Raw genomic sequence first — 19,897 nt, 5'->3', positions numbered from 1 at the left:
CATAGAAGAGATGCAAAACTAGCAAACGCTGTTTTAACATTAATACTACGCAGCCGTCTCAAAGATGTGTTTGTAAAACGCGCGCGCGCGCGCGTAATGCTTTGGTTCTCGGAAAATTTTCTTCAGATGTAAGGCGTATATACATTTTGTGTTTGTTTCTTTCTTACTCTTTTAACTGCCAGAAATTCAAGCGATCACCGAAATATACACAATTTGTGATTAGGTGCAAATGTATATAGTCGACACGGAATCCAGTCTACAAGCCTTCAGCAACGACGCCGGATGCATAAACACCGTTCTACGAACGAGGGATGCATGCAAAAGGATGTTCGAACATGTAGTCTCGGATCATTTCGAAGTAAAGTCATAAACTTCTTTTCTATTTGGTCTACGTTATGCAGGTATAATAAGGTTTCACGTTTTATCCCCTGGCCTTATCTTTAAATTCGAATGATTCTATTCCTCAATCAGAAGCGTGAGGTTTCTGCTTCGGGCCGCTCAGTACCTAAGTCAACTTTCCATTCTGAGAGCACGCCTCTATGTTGGTCTAAAATTAGAAGCTACTATTGTCTATTTCTGATATTGTTTCGGGTGAGCTATCGATAAGGTGAGTAAAATCGATATAATCTTAAAATAGTTAACACTAAATGTTATCACTTTATAAGGTTAATGGTTATAAGATTTTTGATAAAATAATTACGGTTATCGATGAACCAAATAAAATGGCGCTCAGCATGAGGTTTACACGCTACGTTCTAACTATTCATAAGGTAGTTTCTGAGCTGTTCATGGGTCCGAGGCTGACGTACAACTCACTTATTGATTCCAATTCGCGTATTACGATACTATCGATTGTGCAGGACATGCTCTAAATAGAAATTTAACTGAATTCTATGAAAGGTATGACAATTTTTGTTTGCGCAGGACAAAATGGTTCTTATTAGCGTCCTAGTCACCGGTTTCCTCTATATTATTTTCGTTTTTATTTTTAATAACGCGGTCTGGGCTTATATAGGTTATCATTTTATCGATAAGCAAAAACTTTATATGTGAATAAGGTCACTACTTCAGCGGTTTCTACCGAATTGCTCAAGTTTGTCCATCACGGGTTGACTCAGATACGTGACGCTTTAGGCAAACAAAACGAATTGGGTAACTGTTGGGTATAAAACCAAAGTGCCGGCAACATATACTCCCACTGAAGCTCATAGTTTTTGCTATTGCGGTCTGGTAGTGCGCTGAATACTAGGTTTCTTTCTAATTGATAGTTTTGTGTGAAATCATATACAATTCCTTGTTGATAGTCCTTCCTAGTTCTTATAAGGCATTTTCAAGTGTATAAGATTCTTCCAATATCGCTAAACGTAAATCTTCTTTTTTTTTTTTGTTGGTGTATATATGTTTAACTTAACTCTAGGCTTGTGTATACCTGCGAACGCTACTCGACATAAAACTTCGTTCATTACGCCAATCGATTACATAAGTGACTCCTCGAAAGGAGAGAGAGATGACTGTCGTATGGTATAGAAAAAGAAAAAGAACAGTAGCGGAGTGACTTCGAAAGACATTAGAAACAAATCGAAAGTAAGTGTGCCTCAACCCAGTAGTTCACTGAGAATCTAGGAAATGGGTGCGTCTTGTTATATACAGAAGAACGCATGTCTAAAGGAATAAAATTAGAGCCAATAGTCCCCGATAATCCTAACCTTCAACTGAAATGTCAAGTCGTGAGTGACCTATTAAAAACCCGGTTCTTCGTAAGAGCTCTTTCTCCTCTTTATCTCCGGCCTGAGTTAGCCTGCTTGCATAGCCTATATATTCCGAAGAGAGTTCTGCTCTGACACCATAAATTCTATTGAGAGGTACCCATGAAAATGATTATTTATGGACATTTTGTCAATTTCAGTTTGTGTTACTTCTGAAATTTCGTGGAGACATTATGTGCATGAGGATGCTTTTGATTTTTCGGCAACCCGAAGTTCGGCCGGCCTTTCACATTTTGAGCGAGCTAACTTGTAGATTTGCAGCCAAAAAAAATATCTATAAACTAAAGTGCATTTATGCTCATTCGATTTACATTTTAAACTGTTGCCATTGCCAATTCTTAGATTCAATATTCAATGCACGGAGGTAAGATTGCACGACATGCACACATATAGCTACAGGCGATGCTTACATTCTGAAATAAGAACAAATCTTTGAACCAGGTTGGAATATTTCGCAATTCTTGTGGCACAATTCAAGTAATTATGTGTTTCATTCAGAAACATGTCTGTAAGGGCTGCGTTTCTAACATTTTAAGCGTTGACTTGCGGACGAATATGTAACTTAACTTAACCTGATTGGTAAAACAAATCAAATGATTTTTACCCATAAAATTATGAAATTAATACACGAATGAAACTCAGTATTCAACTCTCGGCCTCGGCCGTCGAAGTACTGTCTTCGTGTTGTTCGATTGATGCACACTCTTATGGGTACATCTATTGCAGACAGTCCTGCAATATTATTTAGAGAATTTTCATTCCATCAGTGGCCGTTTCGGGCGCGTAATTCCAGTTCATGTCGCTTACCGTGACACAAAGATAGTACCTGCCGAATTTGCTGAGACTTCGAGACAAAGGGCTAGAAACATAATATTTTTCAGCGATAATTATATGCTCTCTTTTATGCTTATGAATCTGTCCTGCTTGTTATGAGTTAAACGATCGCGTGAAACCGTCAATGGACAGTTGATTTCCTTCCTTTTTTGCCGACTTCAGGAGTTGGCTGGCCTTATGGCCGACGATTTTGAAATAGGTCCCGTCAGCCTAAGCTACAATCACTACCGCCTTGGAAGACATTGCCTGCAATGGTTCGGAGAAGCCAAGATTTCTCCGTATAATACCTAAAGTGTTTACACTGCTGTCACTACTATGGGCTATTGAAGTTGATGGCGCGCAGTGCCAAGAAGAGGAAAAAAGCTGACCCTGGAGATGATCGGCCAAGATCGCGCACGCGCTTTCATAAGTGAGTCCGTCCTGGCATTTGCTCGTAATACTTCTAGCGTCCTAGATCATCACCATCGCAGGACATCCGATGATTATCCATTCTGCGCAGTCGAGAGAATGTAACAAATTAATAATTTTACACACTCATACCGATTGCAGTGTTTCTCAAAATGTGAGGTATTTTCAGGACGTTGAACCTATTAAATGTTATCCTGTGCGTATTAAAATATAATTTCACTTTGGCTCATTACGTGATGTTTGAAATGATTCCAACAACAAGAAGATTCCACCGACACAGACACTCTGATTTAGTTTATCTAATTCGCTAGAATATTCCTAAATATACCATTATCACTTCCAGTTATTAACTACAGTTGATACAACCGGGTATTACGGAAAGTTCACCTAAAAAGTACCAGTCGTACACTTTCTCGATAAGTAGAGCGCTTATTTTGTGTTACATACACGTAAAGACGTCGTATTCTTGCGTTTCGACTCGATCCTGTGTGGCTGAAATTGTCAACGGTGATTCAACCCTGTATCTGCTGGATTCCCATAGGAGATACAGATCATAATAATTTCAATTTACATTCAAATTTCAACTCATTCAAATTATAGCTGTTCCTATTATACTAACAGGACTAGCCTAATCGATTGCTTCGTTGCTATAATAGATTCTGTCGCATATAATGTAAAAAATAAATGTTTTGAAAATACTTTACCTGTAGTCCGGTCTGTTTCGCAATCGAATGTCTCCAGAGAAACATACATAATTATAAAAATACGCCTCCTACATCCCGCCGTTCAGCTTAGCTTGGGTACATCCATCTGTTACACGTAATTCGTGCTTCACGCATCCGAACTTTTCCGTTAACCGCATCTTGTACAGCCACGTTACTTGACGAAGTCACAACTGATAAACAATCAGTTCCATTTCGTGATTTAGAGAAAAAATAGCGCAAAAAACAGATTTTAAATTTGTGCTGCGAGCGTTAAAAAGCAATCAGATTCAAAAACTGAATTTCTGTTATTATTTTCGCCAGCATATAAAGTCGCTGTGTTTCGCAATGCTGGCCGACTCAATTTGTGAGGTCCGTTGACCCTTAAAGTATACCTAGCTTTACCTATTAATCAGGTCGAAAAAGTCTTCAATGTCGTTCTCGATTGAAGGATCGTTAACCTCCATCCGCTAACCCTTCGCAGCGGATTATAGTAAGGTAAAATATTAGCATATTATGGATAATGCCATTATTTTTATTTCTTAAGCTGACTTAAGCATGAGTGAAATTATGAAGGCCAGGTTATATTTATTGCGCATAAACTGTGCTCGATTTCCATTTTCGATGCAACTTTGTTGATGAGCCACATAACGTATCAATTGAAGGTTAGAAATCTGAAATAATACATTGAGTCACAAGTAGAAATACTTCCGTCGAGGATAAGTTGGACATATGATGGAACTAAGATTGGTCCCACTGAATAAATGGAATGGAAAGGTTCAATTTTCTTTCGTCTTTTTCGTTGTGCCTCTTTTATAGTGCAATAAGCAAATGTCCATAGCGAACGATATTTAGACCACTCGAGTATGCCGACACCTGTTGCCAACGTTTTGAAGAATAAACAGATCATTTCTTCTTTGTCATTTGCCTTCTTCACGTCGGGACTAACCACTTGACCAAAACGCTTTTATGTACATGTAGTTAGAGCTCGTTGCTTACAACGACCCATTTTTTCTCTTGGGCGATAAACGACTGTGTCTCGTTGCATGTTGGGATGGGTTGGCCAAATTGGTAAAAGTCTGCGCAACTTAACGTTGCATGCTGATTATTAAAATTAAACCAGTTGTTATTGGTAAATGTCTTTCGCATTCTTAGGCGTGCGTATAGGTCTTGTCTACTTTTTTGAGGTGTGACGTTAGCTCGAGTAAACTTATATTGACATGGTAAGCATTATAAAAGCTCATCGCTATTGCATCTCGTAAAACATATCTTTTCTCCATATCGAAGTCTAGAAGAGTGATTTGTACCGCTGCATTGTCGGCAGAGAGAGTACGTAATAACAGGTGTATAATTTATTCATAATATTCATAATAATTATGTAGCTAACATTTATTTACTTTGCCCAAATATAAAAGCGGCAATTTTCTTAACTTTGGCAAGTTCTAAGAGTAGCCAGTACAATTAAGGCGTAAACAAGTGAACCTACGAATGCTTATGTCAGAAAAAAAAGCCTATTCAAAGGAGTTTATCTATCGTAGCGCAACTTAAGAAATATTAAGTTGAACAGTTGCAAACATCGACTTATTGATATAGCACCCGAAAAGGGGCGCACTTGCGCTAATAAAAAAAATACAGCCTTCTATTTGCCAGATGTATACTACGAACAATATTAAAATCATGTGTCTTTTGGAGAAGGTTATTTTGCCCTTGCTCGAAACAGGCCCTGTTCAAATCAGTACATCCAAAGTTGATATTCCGTAAAAGACAAAGATTACTCCCTTTACGTTACGTTATGTGACTCTACAGGAGTGTTGCACAAAGAAATTGCTATCTGATCGTTATCGTGTCAATGTTGTTGACCTTTGTTTACTGGGCTAAAATACATATGCGGCGTTCAACTAGAATTGCAGGACTCTCTTACGACGGAACGCCACGGATGCGGGTTTCGTGATCAACGCCTTTTTCGCTTTCCACTCGTTTCGATCTTCATTTGAATTACAACAAATTCAGATTCCCTGACTTTTGTTTGCTCTGACGAGTTTTTCTCGTCTACGTGAAAAATAGTCAACAACAATTCAGCAGCTTTCGGATATTCGACCAAAAAATAAATCCTGAAACTGCGGCGTGTATAGATATTCTCATAGCTTTACATTTACTCTAAGTAACAGTGGTGAATGATTTCGATGGCCCTCAGACGAGCGACGCGCTGCGGGGAATCAGATAACGTTACACCGGGACATTATCTGTAGTTGAAGCGCTATACCGTTCATGTCAGAAATCTTTTTAGATAGAAAGTGATGCGAAGGTTTGAGTATTATTTCCCACTCTTAGACGTGCACGGCGGTAAGTAATTATCTTTTACATAAATTGGTATTCGGACTAAAAGTAGCTCCTCGCACGAACGATTTATAGTATTGAATATGCCTGTCAGCGACATTCGGGACATTTGTCAAAGACGTCAAAAAATCCGTCTAGTTATATAGGTTTTCCTACTTACGCGATCCCTTGCCTGAAGAACAATTATCTTCATAACACGCTTAAAAAGGTAGCAAGATAATGGATAGGCTCTTCAAATACACTACATGCAATGGTAAACTCTTGGCTGGCTACATGAATGGGACATATAAACCGGTAAAATACATATTCAATATGAATTCAGACATACAAGTTGTACTACTACCGACTGAAAATCACATGACAATCTTAGCTAGCATATCTAATATTTAACAGTATCAAACTTGTTGATAATTCAGGGAATTCACTAATTGAACTAGTAAGATTCTATAGGCACTGCTGAGACCGATGGCAGTCCTTATGAGGGTTACTTTGCATCTAAATCTGTACAAGTCCCTGATATCGCACACACATATATGTAATTAAATAATGTTTTGGGCTGGCCGCATCGATTCTTTGGACTCTCATAACATTCGCTCGATCGGTCATACAGGCGATAGTAAACGTTTCCTACGTAGTGTACACAAACATCCCTCAACAGAAACCCTGACTCATTTGCTGCAAGGTAGTCATTACGGAACAGCTTGACAGAACCATGATTTTAAACAATACGAACATTTTAGAATGGCCGTTCAGAACTGGCACAAAGATAAAGCACTGGCATTTATAGATTGTAGCAAAAAAAGAACAAGGTAACTATTATTAAAACCACAATCTCGACAAATAAAACACTATCGATAACAACGATAACGGTTAGATAAACTTGAATAGACTTAAGATTTTAAAGCAATTTTTGTCTGACTCTAAAGATTAGTATCTCGAGAAATAGATACTTGCAACACTTATTCCCTTCTTCTTCCCCATATCCTTCTAATATGCTTCAGAGCTTGTTATATACCCATAAAAAATTGGCGGGACATTTCGCTAGGTGTAAGAAAATACTCGGCAATCGGAAAACTGTATTTGATTAACTTAATGTTCAAACGTTATTATAGATGTTTTTAAAAACGATATAAAGCAATCTAATAAATTGCTACTCAACGCTAATAGCTTACAGAGAGCGGCTCTGAAGTTCAGAACCACACGGTTTCGTTTGCTCGTTTTCTGGGAGTGAAAAATCTGGCCAAAGAGAGTGAATACGGCTAATGTTACCAATCAGACCTAATAATACGTGCCTCTAAGTAAACACGTAGTGGGCGTCATCATATAGATTTCTTACGGTTATTATTATTAACAAAAAAAAAAGGTGTGGCAGGTATGTTTGGCGCATGAAAACAAGAAAATATCACAGTGATGTTGAATCCGAACACTCATTGCTTGCAACGGCGATTGTACACTTAACCTGAACACGGTACCCTACAGTTACCGTTGGATCTCAGGAACAATGTAACATAGGTACGCATTTCCTGTCACATGTCCTGAATAAATTAAATACTACGTTAGTGTAAAATGCATGACGTAATCATATAATAAATATGCGATTATATATATATGTATGGATATTTTTATGAATCACTGAACATGAAATTGATGTTTGTTACGGTTTGTCTATTTATGTTTATTTAGGGATGTAATTAGTAGACAGTGTCTTGCAATAGCTTAAGCTATCGTACCCCATAAGTCGTAGCCGAATGCGATCTATATAAATCACAAACAATGCATTTATTAATCATCATTTATTCGTTTGCAAATCTGATAGAACCGTATATATTTATCCCTATATGGCTTTTTTATATAGGCGTGGGAAGATCACTGGGCGTTACATGAAAATTAAAGCCGGTATCTTTCGTTTACAATTTTGCCACCCTATGAACGAAGCCATAGGAAATTAACTTCACAATAATGTAGAGCCCGATTGTTTTTTCAAAATCTTCTCCATACAAAATATGGATGCTGAAGTATTTTACCCCTAGCAGAAGAACGCTACGCTAGTGAACATATTTTTTCTATTGAAAGAACCCTTGGTCGACATTCGACCGGAAGTGCCCCGTAGCTATCAGCTTTTTGAGAGTCGGGACTCGACACGGGAATCATAGGTGCGCACTAGCTGTACCTTCTCCACACGTATTTCTCCAGTTTGGCAAGAAAAATCTCTTCTCTTCACCCTTACGCCGATTAGTGGTCGGATAAGGTCTCAGGTCGCGCCTAGCATTTTTCGTGCGCAAATGCATATTCTCTATATCACACACTTCTATACCTCAATATAAGAGTTTATGTTACTTTCGTACTCTTATGCACCGCGCATTTACCACCCTTTAAGAAGACCGGACGTCAATCGATTTGTTGCTTACGTATAAATTCGTTATATACGTCTACATTCTAAAAATAGATATCTCCGTAAAAATTCCTTCTACATAACAAATATATAGCCTTCTACCTGTGGGAAAGATTTATAAACAAAATACAAATTCAAATCGTAACAAAGTAATACTTGATAAAAAGCAATTACAAGGTTTTACGACGACTCATACTAGATTACTAACGTTTTGAATCAAGGAGCGTTGTAGCTTTTTTTTTTTAAAGAGACTGAATTAAGTCAATATAAAACAGAAACTATGGCCGTAATCTCAGATCTGACGGGGTTGCTGGTATTCAACTATGGCCGTTGAAACTTGTGCGTGAAGTCAGCCAATTGGTAGCTTGGTTTAGAGCTCCCTAATGGTCACAGTCGATGCTTAAGCTCGTGTCGACACAATGCCCTTAGTGCGGCTGTATCTGCGCTGTATAGGCTCAAGCGGAAAAATGCTGTCACAGCTTCGCAGCAAAGCTGATCAGGCGCCTAAATGCTTCCTGATGTTCACTTTAGTGAGAAATGTCTGTATTGCGAAAAACAGACTTACCTGTGACTCTGCTTCGAAGAAAAACCAATATTATTCAACCGCCTATTATCAAAGTAAACATTTTTTGAAATTCAAGATTTTATTGGAGTAAAAAAAACTTCAGTATATTAAGGTAGAGGCCACGATGAAGCCCTGCATTAGTTTCCTTTTTGCTACTGTTTCGATCTTCAACGCCTATGCACGTAGAAGGTTTCATGTAAGCGATATGGTATATATTTCGCATGCCCTCGTTTGCGTATATGTCTATTATTTGTATTATATTTATTTGCTCAGGATGCTACCGCTCCTCTCAGTAAGAGGCCAAACATTAATCTTCTGTTAGCCTTCTAAAAAATACTACTATTTATGCATTATATGTTTTTTGTATCATCTATATAAAGCCTTATATAGATGATACGATCTGATCTAAAATATTGAAGAGTGGAACAATGGCTAATTTTCGAACTGTCGAACATATCGACCTTTGTCGCCGATAAGGAAGCTTATGATTGCTGGACGACCTCTGTAAAGTTTCGCGTTGCCAAGCGAGAAAATAGTCGGTGTTTTCTCGTAATATATCGATTGCGTCGATCCGGAAAAGTTGGTTTCGTGTAAAATCCTTCAAGTCTTCACACTGCGTCCAAAGCTATGCGTTGTTGAACCCTATGGCGCAGAGCATCAGAAACAGGTAAGAAACTGATATAGCTTATTATCCTTCGCGAAAGTGACTTACACACGTCTTTTTGGTACTGTCATCTTGACGCTGTACAGTGACATACTCCAGGTTCCGGGTGACTGGTACGGCCAGTACGCAGGGATAACGCGTTCTTTATGAGAGATTAGTGCAAAAAACTCCACTGATTTATGAACATATACAAAGATATGGCAATAATCTAAACAAACCCACTTGTTAACGATAACCTACCTAGAACTGTATGAAGCCTCACTGTTCCTTCGATATAATAACGATACGACAATGGAAGTACGATATGTGATGTTGGTTTTTCTAGCGATTATAATTGAGACACTGTCGTTTTATCTAGCTTATTGCTCGATACCGTTCACACGGTTCTATAGCTATGTCCTATTTCGTATTCCCAAAGAGGTCGCTATGGGTTTCAAGCCATACTGGCTTCTACACGCCAACCAACTAATTCAGTATACTGCGTAGTGAATCATGGGCGACTAGCCATATTGTATGGCTAAACCGTTCGTTACCGATATACTAGGCGGCCATTGATTTTGTAGCAGGTATATATATATATATATTAGTGACCTAATTAGGTTCTGAGATCTGTGATGCCTACCCAATACTAATGGTGGCCTCGATTCCGTTGTTAGAATTCTATAAGATCATGACCAAATGATTGATAGAATTCGTAAAAAAATTTTTTTTACTACAGACCATGCGCAAATGATCACTTTGCGATTTTGAAGTATTTTGTTAGATGAGTTCCTACGATATTAAGGAGTTGTTTTGGTATTACATTTAAAAATTGCTCTGTGCTATATTGTGTACGTGGTCATAGTCAATGTGCTACGATGGCATATTGGGTGGAAATAGAAATGAATACTTAATTTATGATTACCTGTATGCTTGTATATAAATATGCCTAGCAACGCTGAATAAATACCTATACGCCTAGCAACCCTGATACTTACAGTTCATAGAAAACATCCCCCTTGTCGTAGACGTCGTATGCTTTTTCGCCGATATTGCGCTCTTTTGATGCTCAAACAAGCTTGAGTCGGGCCAATATAAGCTGTATCCATATCAGAGTATCCAAACTATGGCCCGGTCAAGCAGTCAAATGTAGGGTGAGAATATCCACAGGTCTGCCAAACTGAAACCTCAGCAGTTGACGATTACCAACCATCCGGCTGTGATAAGCTCAGACTTTTTACCTAATTCTTTGATCAAAAATATTTAAACAGCAGGACTCATGATACTTCCGCAAAATGTCCCGGCCGAAGTGACCGGGTTGTCAAGAAAGTATTGACCGTTCTTCAAGCCAGGTGGCTTCAAAGTCATATATCTCAAGTCGCGTCGGATCGGCGATGATCGAGAGCTGTCATTTGGCAGTAATAGAACTGCTGAAATCGTCAATGTTAATCTTCGGATAGTACTTTGAACATGAACATAAGTGAACTTTTTGCGAAAATTCGCTGTTTTTACAGATTTTGTTCAGTAAAGGCTCAAATGCTGCCCAGGCCCACCAGATAAAAATTTGTGCTCATCATGATCAGGATGCGTTGCTAGAAATGGCCTAATACTGATTTTGTGACTTCCGTTGGGTGATTTCGATGTGAAAAATGCACCTCATAATTGCTGACCAGTTACGGGAAAAAAAGTTGCAAGAAAATTGAGAAAGGGTGACGCGTGGATAACGAAATTACACACAGACTGAACACGCACTACTAAAAAATCCTGAATCATCTGCAGGAAGTTAGCTATTTGATATTGAACTGAAAGTGCCAGACCACATACATCTTTGCATTTTAACGTATCCATTATATAGCCTGAATCTTGTATCATCAAGCTATCATTTTTTTGCTATCTGCTTATTTTTTTTTAATGGTGTTAGTCAACGAAGTTTTTTGTTTGGAAATCACAGAAGTTCTATAGGGATGAGACTATCGTGTTACCAGAATAATGGTAAAAGGCTATTGACTGTAATAGTTTTATATATCATATTAAATTTAGTAGTGTATCATTTATTTAAATGTGTTATTTAAAATACCACTAAATTTAATAATACATTTGCTTCAATTTAGCTTTAAAACGGCCAATACCTTTTCGGCAGCCCAATGTTAGTACTTTCGGCGCAGCTCATTTCCTCTATCAACTATATTCATCAAAGAGTTGTCCCAAGCGAAGTTAGACAACAATGTGTCCTTTTTGCAATTCTTGTAACCGAGTCTCCTGAAGGCGAAACAGAAAATGACATCTGTTATTTTAACGAAATGGTGGAACTAATACGCGGGTTCCAATACTCCAACCCTCCAACGCTACTTTATCTCTCTCTCTCTCTCTCTCTCTCTCTCTATATATATATATATATATATATATATATATATATTCGCGCATGGTAAAATTAACAAGACAGTTGCAAATGTCCTGGGCTCATGTAAAATGACCTGTTTTTCGAGGTTATATTTGGAAATCGATTCAGGCAACATGGTGTACAAGCGCTACGAAGTAGGTTCACACTATCGTGCGTTTGATCGAGGCCAAGCACAAACAGCTCAAAAAATCAAACATCACCTCACTCAGAAACGTTTCTGGATTGGATGGCCAAAGGAAAAAGCACACCTAGATGGGAAGCACAGCCAATACTATTTCTTTATTTATTTGGGATCTTTTCACTTTGAAGTGTATTTCATGGTGCTAAAGGCTTAATGCAGCCTCAGTTGACCTTCATCGGCATTTCAGTTACATAGGTCGTATAGCTAGTTTTCACCCATCGGTGCGTGAGTCCGTGACACTTAGAGCGTTTACCCAATTTCTAATATTATAAGGTAGTTTCGATTCTTGCGTCACCTCGTACACTGCGCAAAACGTTTTTTTAGATTTTTAAATATTTTTTTAAATTTTCCTTTAATTAATCCAATAATAATAAAAATAATTATATTTTTATTTTTCAATATCCCCTAAATATCAACGTTAACAGAAATGGCGCTGATTACTCACCCTGAAGTGTACTTTTTATTCAGAATAGCTCCAAGGAGCCTCGATCGTTTGAGACAAGCAATTTCATCTTGACCGTGCCTCACAAACTACCAAGCCGGCGACGTTAGCGTTCATTAAGACGTTATACGCACTCGTACGTATACGCACGTAATTACAGCATGCGAAACCACTAAACAAACAAGCTAGTAAGATCATTTATTTAGTAGTTTTCCTTACTTACGACAACCACATTGGGATCAACAGCCCAATTCATCTTTGTAACCCAGTTAATTCCTTATGGTCATACATGACGTCTACATACGTACGCAAGCGGGTGTTCCTTGATAGCGGAAGCCCATATAGAAAATGACGTTGTTCTCGTCCTGCTCGACAAGCAATTTAAAATAAATCTCGAATAGAAATTGCCGTAAAATAGCAATCCAGAAATCATTTATCAGCCATAAAAGCAGACAAGGCATTCTCAGAAAAACGCAGAAGACTGTTGAGCATTCCTTTAGGTCGTCCTCAAGACTGCGTATTTCTAAAACAAATAAATAAATAAACATAGTTAATTACACTTAGTTAGCGAGCTATATATCCGTTTAAATTGCAGAACGGTATGTGTCTACAAAGCAACAATGCTGTAGACGAAGTGAAACTGTTCAAAGTACCACCGTACTTGTCCTTTATTTCTACGTCGTACTTTATTAATCGAACCCTCCTTTTCCAGACGGGTTTGCCTAATTGGATTTTGCTTGCCGCTAAAATCTACACACGCTCGCTGTGTACGTGCCGCAGAGTAGCTACAATATAAAAGCGGAGTAATTAATTAGAGAATTGAAAATAACTCGCTTCAAAACAAAAGTAACGAGGGCGCATATTTAACAACAAAGGGATCCGTTTATTATTATTGAAGAATGTAACGGTTAATTTCTTAATTAGTTCTCTGCGATCCAGTGCTGTGGTTGATGATGACCGAAATGAGGTGGCCTCATTTCGGTGATGTTCTAGCTCAATGAGTAATAACGGTACCTCCTGAACGCATATTCGAATCTCTCTGTTTTGATTTGACCTTTCTAACCGCTGAACAGTATAATAGTTAGGAACTTATTATACTTAGATATGATCTGAATATAAACAATAGAGGATTTGACCAATAAGATATTAGTAATCATATGCCAGAAACGATTGGGGAGTAAGCATTCTATAGAATGTGTATCTATTCGTGTTCCGGTACCATGTTCCTATACGTCAACGACATTGTCCGAGTGCCATGAGAGCGATGCCCTTCATTGGGTCTCTTAAAGCCACAAGAGATGCACACACAGAAGCGATAAAGACTATTGACGTGCTCGAGATATTGTGGAGTAAGAGGCCTACAGCAGGAACAAAGGGGGCGTGTAACATAAATGATGTATTTTCTTCCCTTCTGGGGCCACCAGAACAACCAAGGAAGAACTATGGCTAATGCTATTTTCTTCTCGATTTGTTCCTACTTAATTTAAACCGAATCTGCAAATCGCTTGTCAATCCCATAGCGAGTGCAAGCATACCAAAAGCAATAGACAGAATTTCGGTAATCCGTTACAAAAAGGAGTGCATGTTATTTATTTAAAACACATAATTTGTAAACGACTGTAATATTTGAAATAGATTATTTCAAATATTACAGTATATAATATATGGCCGGTATAATTGGTGCAATTATATGTATATATATATATATATATATATAATTGCACCAGTTATATTGTAATATGCACCGGTGAACACAATGATTATAGCAAATTTTGGCGACTTTGGAGTGAGTACAAGATGAGGTAGACTGGGCCATTTCTTTACCCAGATACGGAAGCGATACCACCTTATAGCAATGAACACTAGTAGTCAGAAAGAAACCATTTTGCCTTAGCAAAATCAATCGACCGACCCACTTGATCTACCCAAGGTAGCTAAATACTTGAGGCAAGGTATTTTTTATTGATATATATATATATATATATATGTATATCATTAACTTAGATACAAAATATTACCCCCTGGGTGAGCCGCCGTTATTGCTCAAGCTCGTATTCCTTCAGATTGAAATTGGCTTACCGTTTTGGTGAGCTGTCGAGCATCTGTGTATTCGCCAGTCGGGATAGAGCAAATTGTGTATAACAATAGTGTCTATTGTGCATGGTATCAATACAAATATCAAAAACATATTATATAAAAAAAAAACAGTACAAATCCCATGCTGACTTTTAAAATTTGATATTACATAGTAATCTTGTAGGCAAATTGTTATTTAACCTGCCCTTCTTTTCGTATTGAAATTCATACGACGCTATGGTTTGTCCGTAGACTAGTCTGCCAAAATAGTTTACCAGTAATACATAGGATTATAAAGAAGTTACGGTTATCTTACTGTAATGATAGGACGCTACTCATAAGTATTAATAAAAAGCAAAAAACAGAGCAGCCATAATTTTGAGCACTACGAATTCGTTACTTAAGCACACATATCGAGTAGAATGTCTTTAATGGGATGTAAACCAGTAATTCTTCAACTTTTAGTGCCAAGGGCTTCACTGTCCAAGCTACCCAACATTTTATTCTAGGAACTACTCACAAACGCTGGCCAATTCTGATGAAAATCAAGTGTATGGCTTCTCTGTAATAGTTCCAGCTGGCCTTAAATCAAACTATTACAAATAACTGGTATTTGTTCTACTGATCTAAAGTTAATATACGAAGATTAGCTTCTGATCGTCGACACCAATGCACATCACGATATTAGGATCAAATTCCGTAAATTGTATATATGGGAAGTGTTTCTACGCCTTAACATAAAATGTAAAAGCTAAAATGATCCTGGTGATTTTTTAGGGAACGTTACCCGATATTTTGCTAAGCCAGAATATTGGCCATTGAAACCACCAAACAGTGAAAGGACAATGCCGAAACCATTGGAGTAAGGTATCATAACACAAAGCAGCCTAATACAAAATCAAGACAAATCGTCTGTAGAAGAGAATCAACATTTCTCTCTAGTTTTTTTTTTGCCTAGCAGTCCTCGAAACGACCGTGACCCCTTATATTTACGCTTTTCTTATTGAAGGTAGTGCTCTTCCCGGCTTAATATCGATTTGACTAAGATTATTTAACCTGTTTACGGAAGCCGTAGGTTTTTAGATGGCGAGAGAAGCTTTCACTGGAAAAATACGTTTGACGTACACGAATAGATAAAACGAAATAGATAATCATATTCATTTCGAGGTTTTTAAAGGGTAAAGGTAGAGGATGTTAGGTGATTGTTCCCTGGCCCTTTTAGAAGTACTTTAGATGACTACGTTGATGACCTTCTCTCAAATGTCGACTGTACTGAAATGTCCTCGGCAGTGGCAATGCCACATATGACAAGATGCTCTCCCTGCGGAATGTAATACCGAAAAATGGCTTGGATGTCCCTTTACTACCATTGCGATAATGATTACACTTCCCAGATCGTTTATGCTGCATGTGATATAGGTCAGATATTGACCAATTTTTGGTATTGTTTGGCTAGATATCTATCATATATAAATACTACCTTGTTTTCTTCTAGAAAACGTGAACCTGTGTACGCTTGTACAAATCACTAGTATTTCACAATCAAAATACAAAAAAAAGAAACAAATCAAAATCACAAAACAAATAGTATTATACTGCTGAGCAATGTAGGAGCTTCATTGATAACTGTTTAAAAATTTTTCTTTCTAAAAGAATTTAAATTTTTCTTTCTAAAAGAATTACGGTAAACACCTTCTCTAAAGAGGAATGCCGTTGGGGTTTTCAAGAATTTATCTAATCTACTTAACTGGAACGAGCTGGTTTCATATCGCATTACTTTATGTACATATAAATAGAATGCTGCAATTAATCAAGGGCAAGTGACAGAGGTGTTGCTTTGAAGCATATTGTTTGTTTCCCAAGTCTTTGGACACGTAATGCTTTGCACACGTACTTCAAACTATAAAAGAAAAACGCAACAAGCCTTTTTGGCGTGCTAAGTCATATCTACTGTGATACATAAAAAGGTAAACAATTCTCTTTTGATTCAGTTTGGTACTATGCAGGTCTAAGTCCGTTCTAAGGGTATGCTAAACGGTCCCTGAGCCATGTCCGAGAGATTCATTTGTTCTTCGGTTTAGCAACGGAGCTTCACAATTAACGATCCATCAGAATTTCAGTAAATATGATGAGTTTCAATCGATTCATTTGTCTCGTCGAAGTTCAACCACCTGTCAAACTTGAAGGAGCAAGAATAGTTTTATTCTTGCTTAAACTTACCTACATATTTCAAATATTGATTCTCAGTATCGAAAATGGTTGATCGAGGTTTTGCCCAGTGTACGAACTAATGCCAGAAAACCTTACCCGGACACATTTTATTTCGAGCGGCAGTAACTGAATTTATATGGCCAAGTATTTAAATACATTGCCTCGTAACAATTCCGATCGACACCTCTTTTGTCGTGCAGTCACGCATCAAGATCCTCTGTACAGCGTATGTGGTTTAGGGTGATTGGCTGGATTGGGCCCTTACTATCGGGAGATTCTATTCAAAGTAAACATTTTTCTTTAAAATAGAAATATTTTACGGTAAAAGAAAAACTGATACCGCTTTTGCTTGGCATAAGAGTGTTTTTTCTGTTTGGTTGTCCGAGGCAGTGGCCTTTTTTAGATGGGTGACGTCCAACTATTTGCCCTTGGTCTGGGTCAAACATATAATCGAGATTTATCTAGTAGCCTCTGTATACTATATTCTTTGATAGCGTTGAATAGTATGTCCACCATGTAGTGTGCAGAAGGCAACAATAATTCCAAGCGGCTTTTGTGCATTTAGCTTTACGGCGTATTATCCTATTCAGATAATTCTGATATGGGCGAATATTATTTGGAGAAGTCTTTACATAAATTTTAAAATTCGTAAATAGTAGGAATACATCTGTATATAGTATACATCTGTCTCGTCCAAAGCTCGCAGAGCTTCTGTAAAACCAGATGAAAAGACTCCTCTCAAGTCTCAACATATTGTCCATGGTGTTTGCTGTAGCTTATTCCAAAGTCACCTGGTTTTTAAACCGTCTCACGCTGAGCAGAGATTTATAATCTAAATAAGAGCTCATATTTTGTACTCTCGCCCTCTCTCTCTCTCTCTCTCTCTCTCTCTCTCTCTCTCTCTATATATATATATATATGCTTTATTCGCTTTTTTGACTGAGATTGAAGCACAGACAGATATATACACATAGCAAGGCAAAAATCACTTAACATATTTGTATTACATGTATATTTTATCCATTATATAGATGAAAAATTTAAAGTATCATGCGGTTTTTTGCAAACGAGGATTCTAAGATTTTTGGTAGTTTGAATATGGATAGTGGAAATTTATCTTAAACAAACGAGTCATGCCATATAATGGCTATAGAAGACGCTGACTTCGCCATGCAAACGAACGCATTCTATTTTAGATCATAATACAATAATGTAGATATTAAAAAACATATGTTTAATTGAACAACGTACTTAACTTGCAACAGTGCTTAAAAAGTGCTCAACTTGAACTTGAAAAAAAAAGTAGCACCAAGGGGGAAAGTGACTGCTGTATAACTCGTGGATGAACATATTTCAAACAGGATACAATTACTTGATCATTGTTTATATAGCATCTTTTTTTTATCCCTATTACGCATTTCTTATTGGCTATATTTGTAGAGTTGCTGGCTCATTTTGTTCGATCTTAGCAAAGATCGGCAAAATTAGTTAAAATTATTATTTTAACTAATCTTGCCTAAAGATTTGTATAAAAAATATAGTACGAACGAGAATACTTCTACTGCTTAGCCCCCTTCTAGTTGGCTATGCTCTGAAAATGTTGACTAGATTCAAAATTAAAGTTATTTTTTTACGATATTTTCGAAATACATTTATAGAATCACTATCTATAAATGACCTTTCTCACCTTTGTTTTGACGGAAATTGATCCTTTAATTATGGACCTTTAAACGTCATCAGATCGAGTACATCGTAAAGATAACTTCCTGGTGAGGTTGACGAGATGCCAACCAATATTTATAGCTATATCGTAGTCCTTGCGTCAGAGGCTGAGATAATTAGGCTGCTGAGTTATATATTCTTTGTCAGAGGCAGCCAAGGTACAGTAATACTATGACGTACTGCAAATGTTCGAAACTTGAAACATAATAGGCCGCCTCTCAGCTGGCCTGTTTCCGTAGTATCAGAGTTTCCAAAATCTATTCAAGGAAGCTATCCACATAAGCAATTAAGATTATGTATATATATACACGTACAAGTTATACAACTTTGTCGTATAACTTCACGTGTATAAAGTTCCATCAGGTATTTTATTCCCAACTTCATCTTCGCCTTAACAACTCTGATGCAAACATAGCGGTATAACCTTCGTGTAAACTCGTACAACTACCGAACATTAGGTTTGGCTTTTTTTCTCTCTTGCGACTTTTTATTTTTTACTTCGTAATTACTTCGTCCTTTACATGTACAGCTCTGGTGGTAATTAAAGTTGTTATACCACTATGTCTACTTTTAATTAAACAAAAAAAAAAGTGACATTGGACACGATACTGGTACTACCTTTCTATTTAAAGTTTATTCAATTAACGGCAATTCGTTAAAAATAGATCAGCGTTACCCGATGAAGTGCGACGCCTAAAGCAGGTTGCGTATATTTACAATGAACAAGTGAACTATCACCGCCTACGGTGATAACGATTTTTTAATGTAACCTATACAACACCAGCAACAAATAATTCTTTATTTATTCTACAAATGTTATTATGTGACAGATAAAACCGTAGCCCCGCATATACTTTTAATGTCTGCAAATACACTACTTATCATAAATAGTAAAATATTGAATGTCTGTTAGCCTTGTTGTTTTTAGAGGAATAAACCAGTCGAAATGAAGCATGTATAGGTATACAACAATCGCTCCGAGAATTGCGGGTTGTTTGAAGTTCTGCTCTACCAGCTAATGCATATAATACGGCCAATAGACAAGATTGAAGATTCCAAACATTAGGGGAAAGCCAAGCCGAGAGACACGGTCTACCCCTTTCGCTGTCCGTCGAAAGAACCGCTCAGCCTCTTTCGCCGACGCCAACTGCCGGACCCGCGATCGGTCAATACGCTGCTCCATCTGCAATGTAAACACACTGATACCGTGTTTTTTTT

General features: G+C 37.5%; 1 protein-coding gene and 1 long non-coding RNA gene across 8 annotated transcripts in view; both read right to left on the bottom strand.

The window, feature by feature from the left end:
* Positions 1-2,009: 2,009 nt before the first annotated feature.
* On the bottom strand, positions 2,010-4,417 carry LOC147755637 (uncharacterized). The gene is made up of 3 exons (XR_015329260.1): positions 3,713-4,417; positions 3,456-3,535; positions 2,010-3,091 (listed from the first exon to the last, which is right to left on the bottom strand). It is a non-coding gene; the product is annotated as an uncharacterized LOC147755637 (long non-coding RNA).
* A 14,863-nt stretch (positions 4,418-19,280) lies between these two features.
* The window catches only part of LOC111251470 (glycine receptor subunit alpha-2-like), a 60,057-nt gene continuing 59,440 nt past the window's right edge, over positions 19,281-19,897 (bottom strand). For 6 of the 7 annotated variants that reach the window (XM_086989631.1, XM_022808062.2, XM_086989629.1 and 3 more), the window contains one exon: positions 19,281-19,862. In XM_086989631.1, the coding sequence (XP_086845757.1) occupies positions 19,695-19,862 (168 nt within the window). In that variant the 3' untranslated portion in view covers positions 19,281-19,694. Of the gene's footprint in view, positions 19,879-19,897 lie in introns of all 7 variants that reach the window. The other variant, XM_086989632.1, reaches the window with a different exon arrangement.

This window comes from Varroa destructor, unplaced genomic scaffold (genome assembly GCF_002443255.2).
Source record: "Varroa destructor unplaced genomic scaffold, Vdes_3.0 BEIS01000005.1, whole genome shotgun sequence".
NCBI classification, from domain to species: Eukaryota; Metazoa; Arthropoda; class Arachnida; order Mesostigmata; family Varroidae; genus Varroa; species Varroa destructor.
This window is presented reverse-complemented; position numbering and strand designations above follow the sequence as displayed.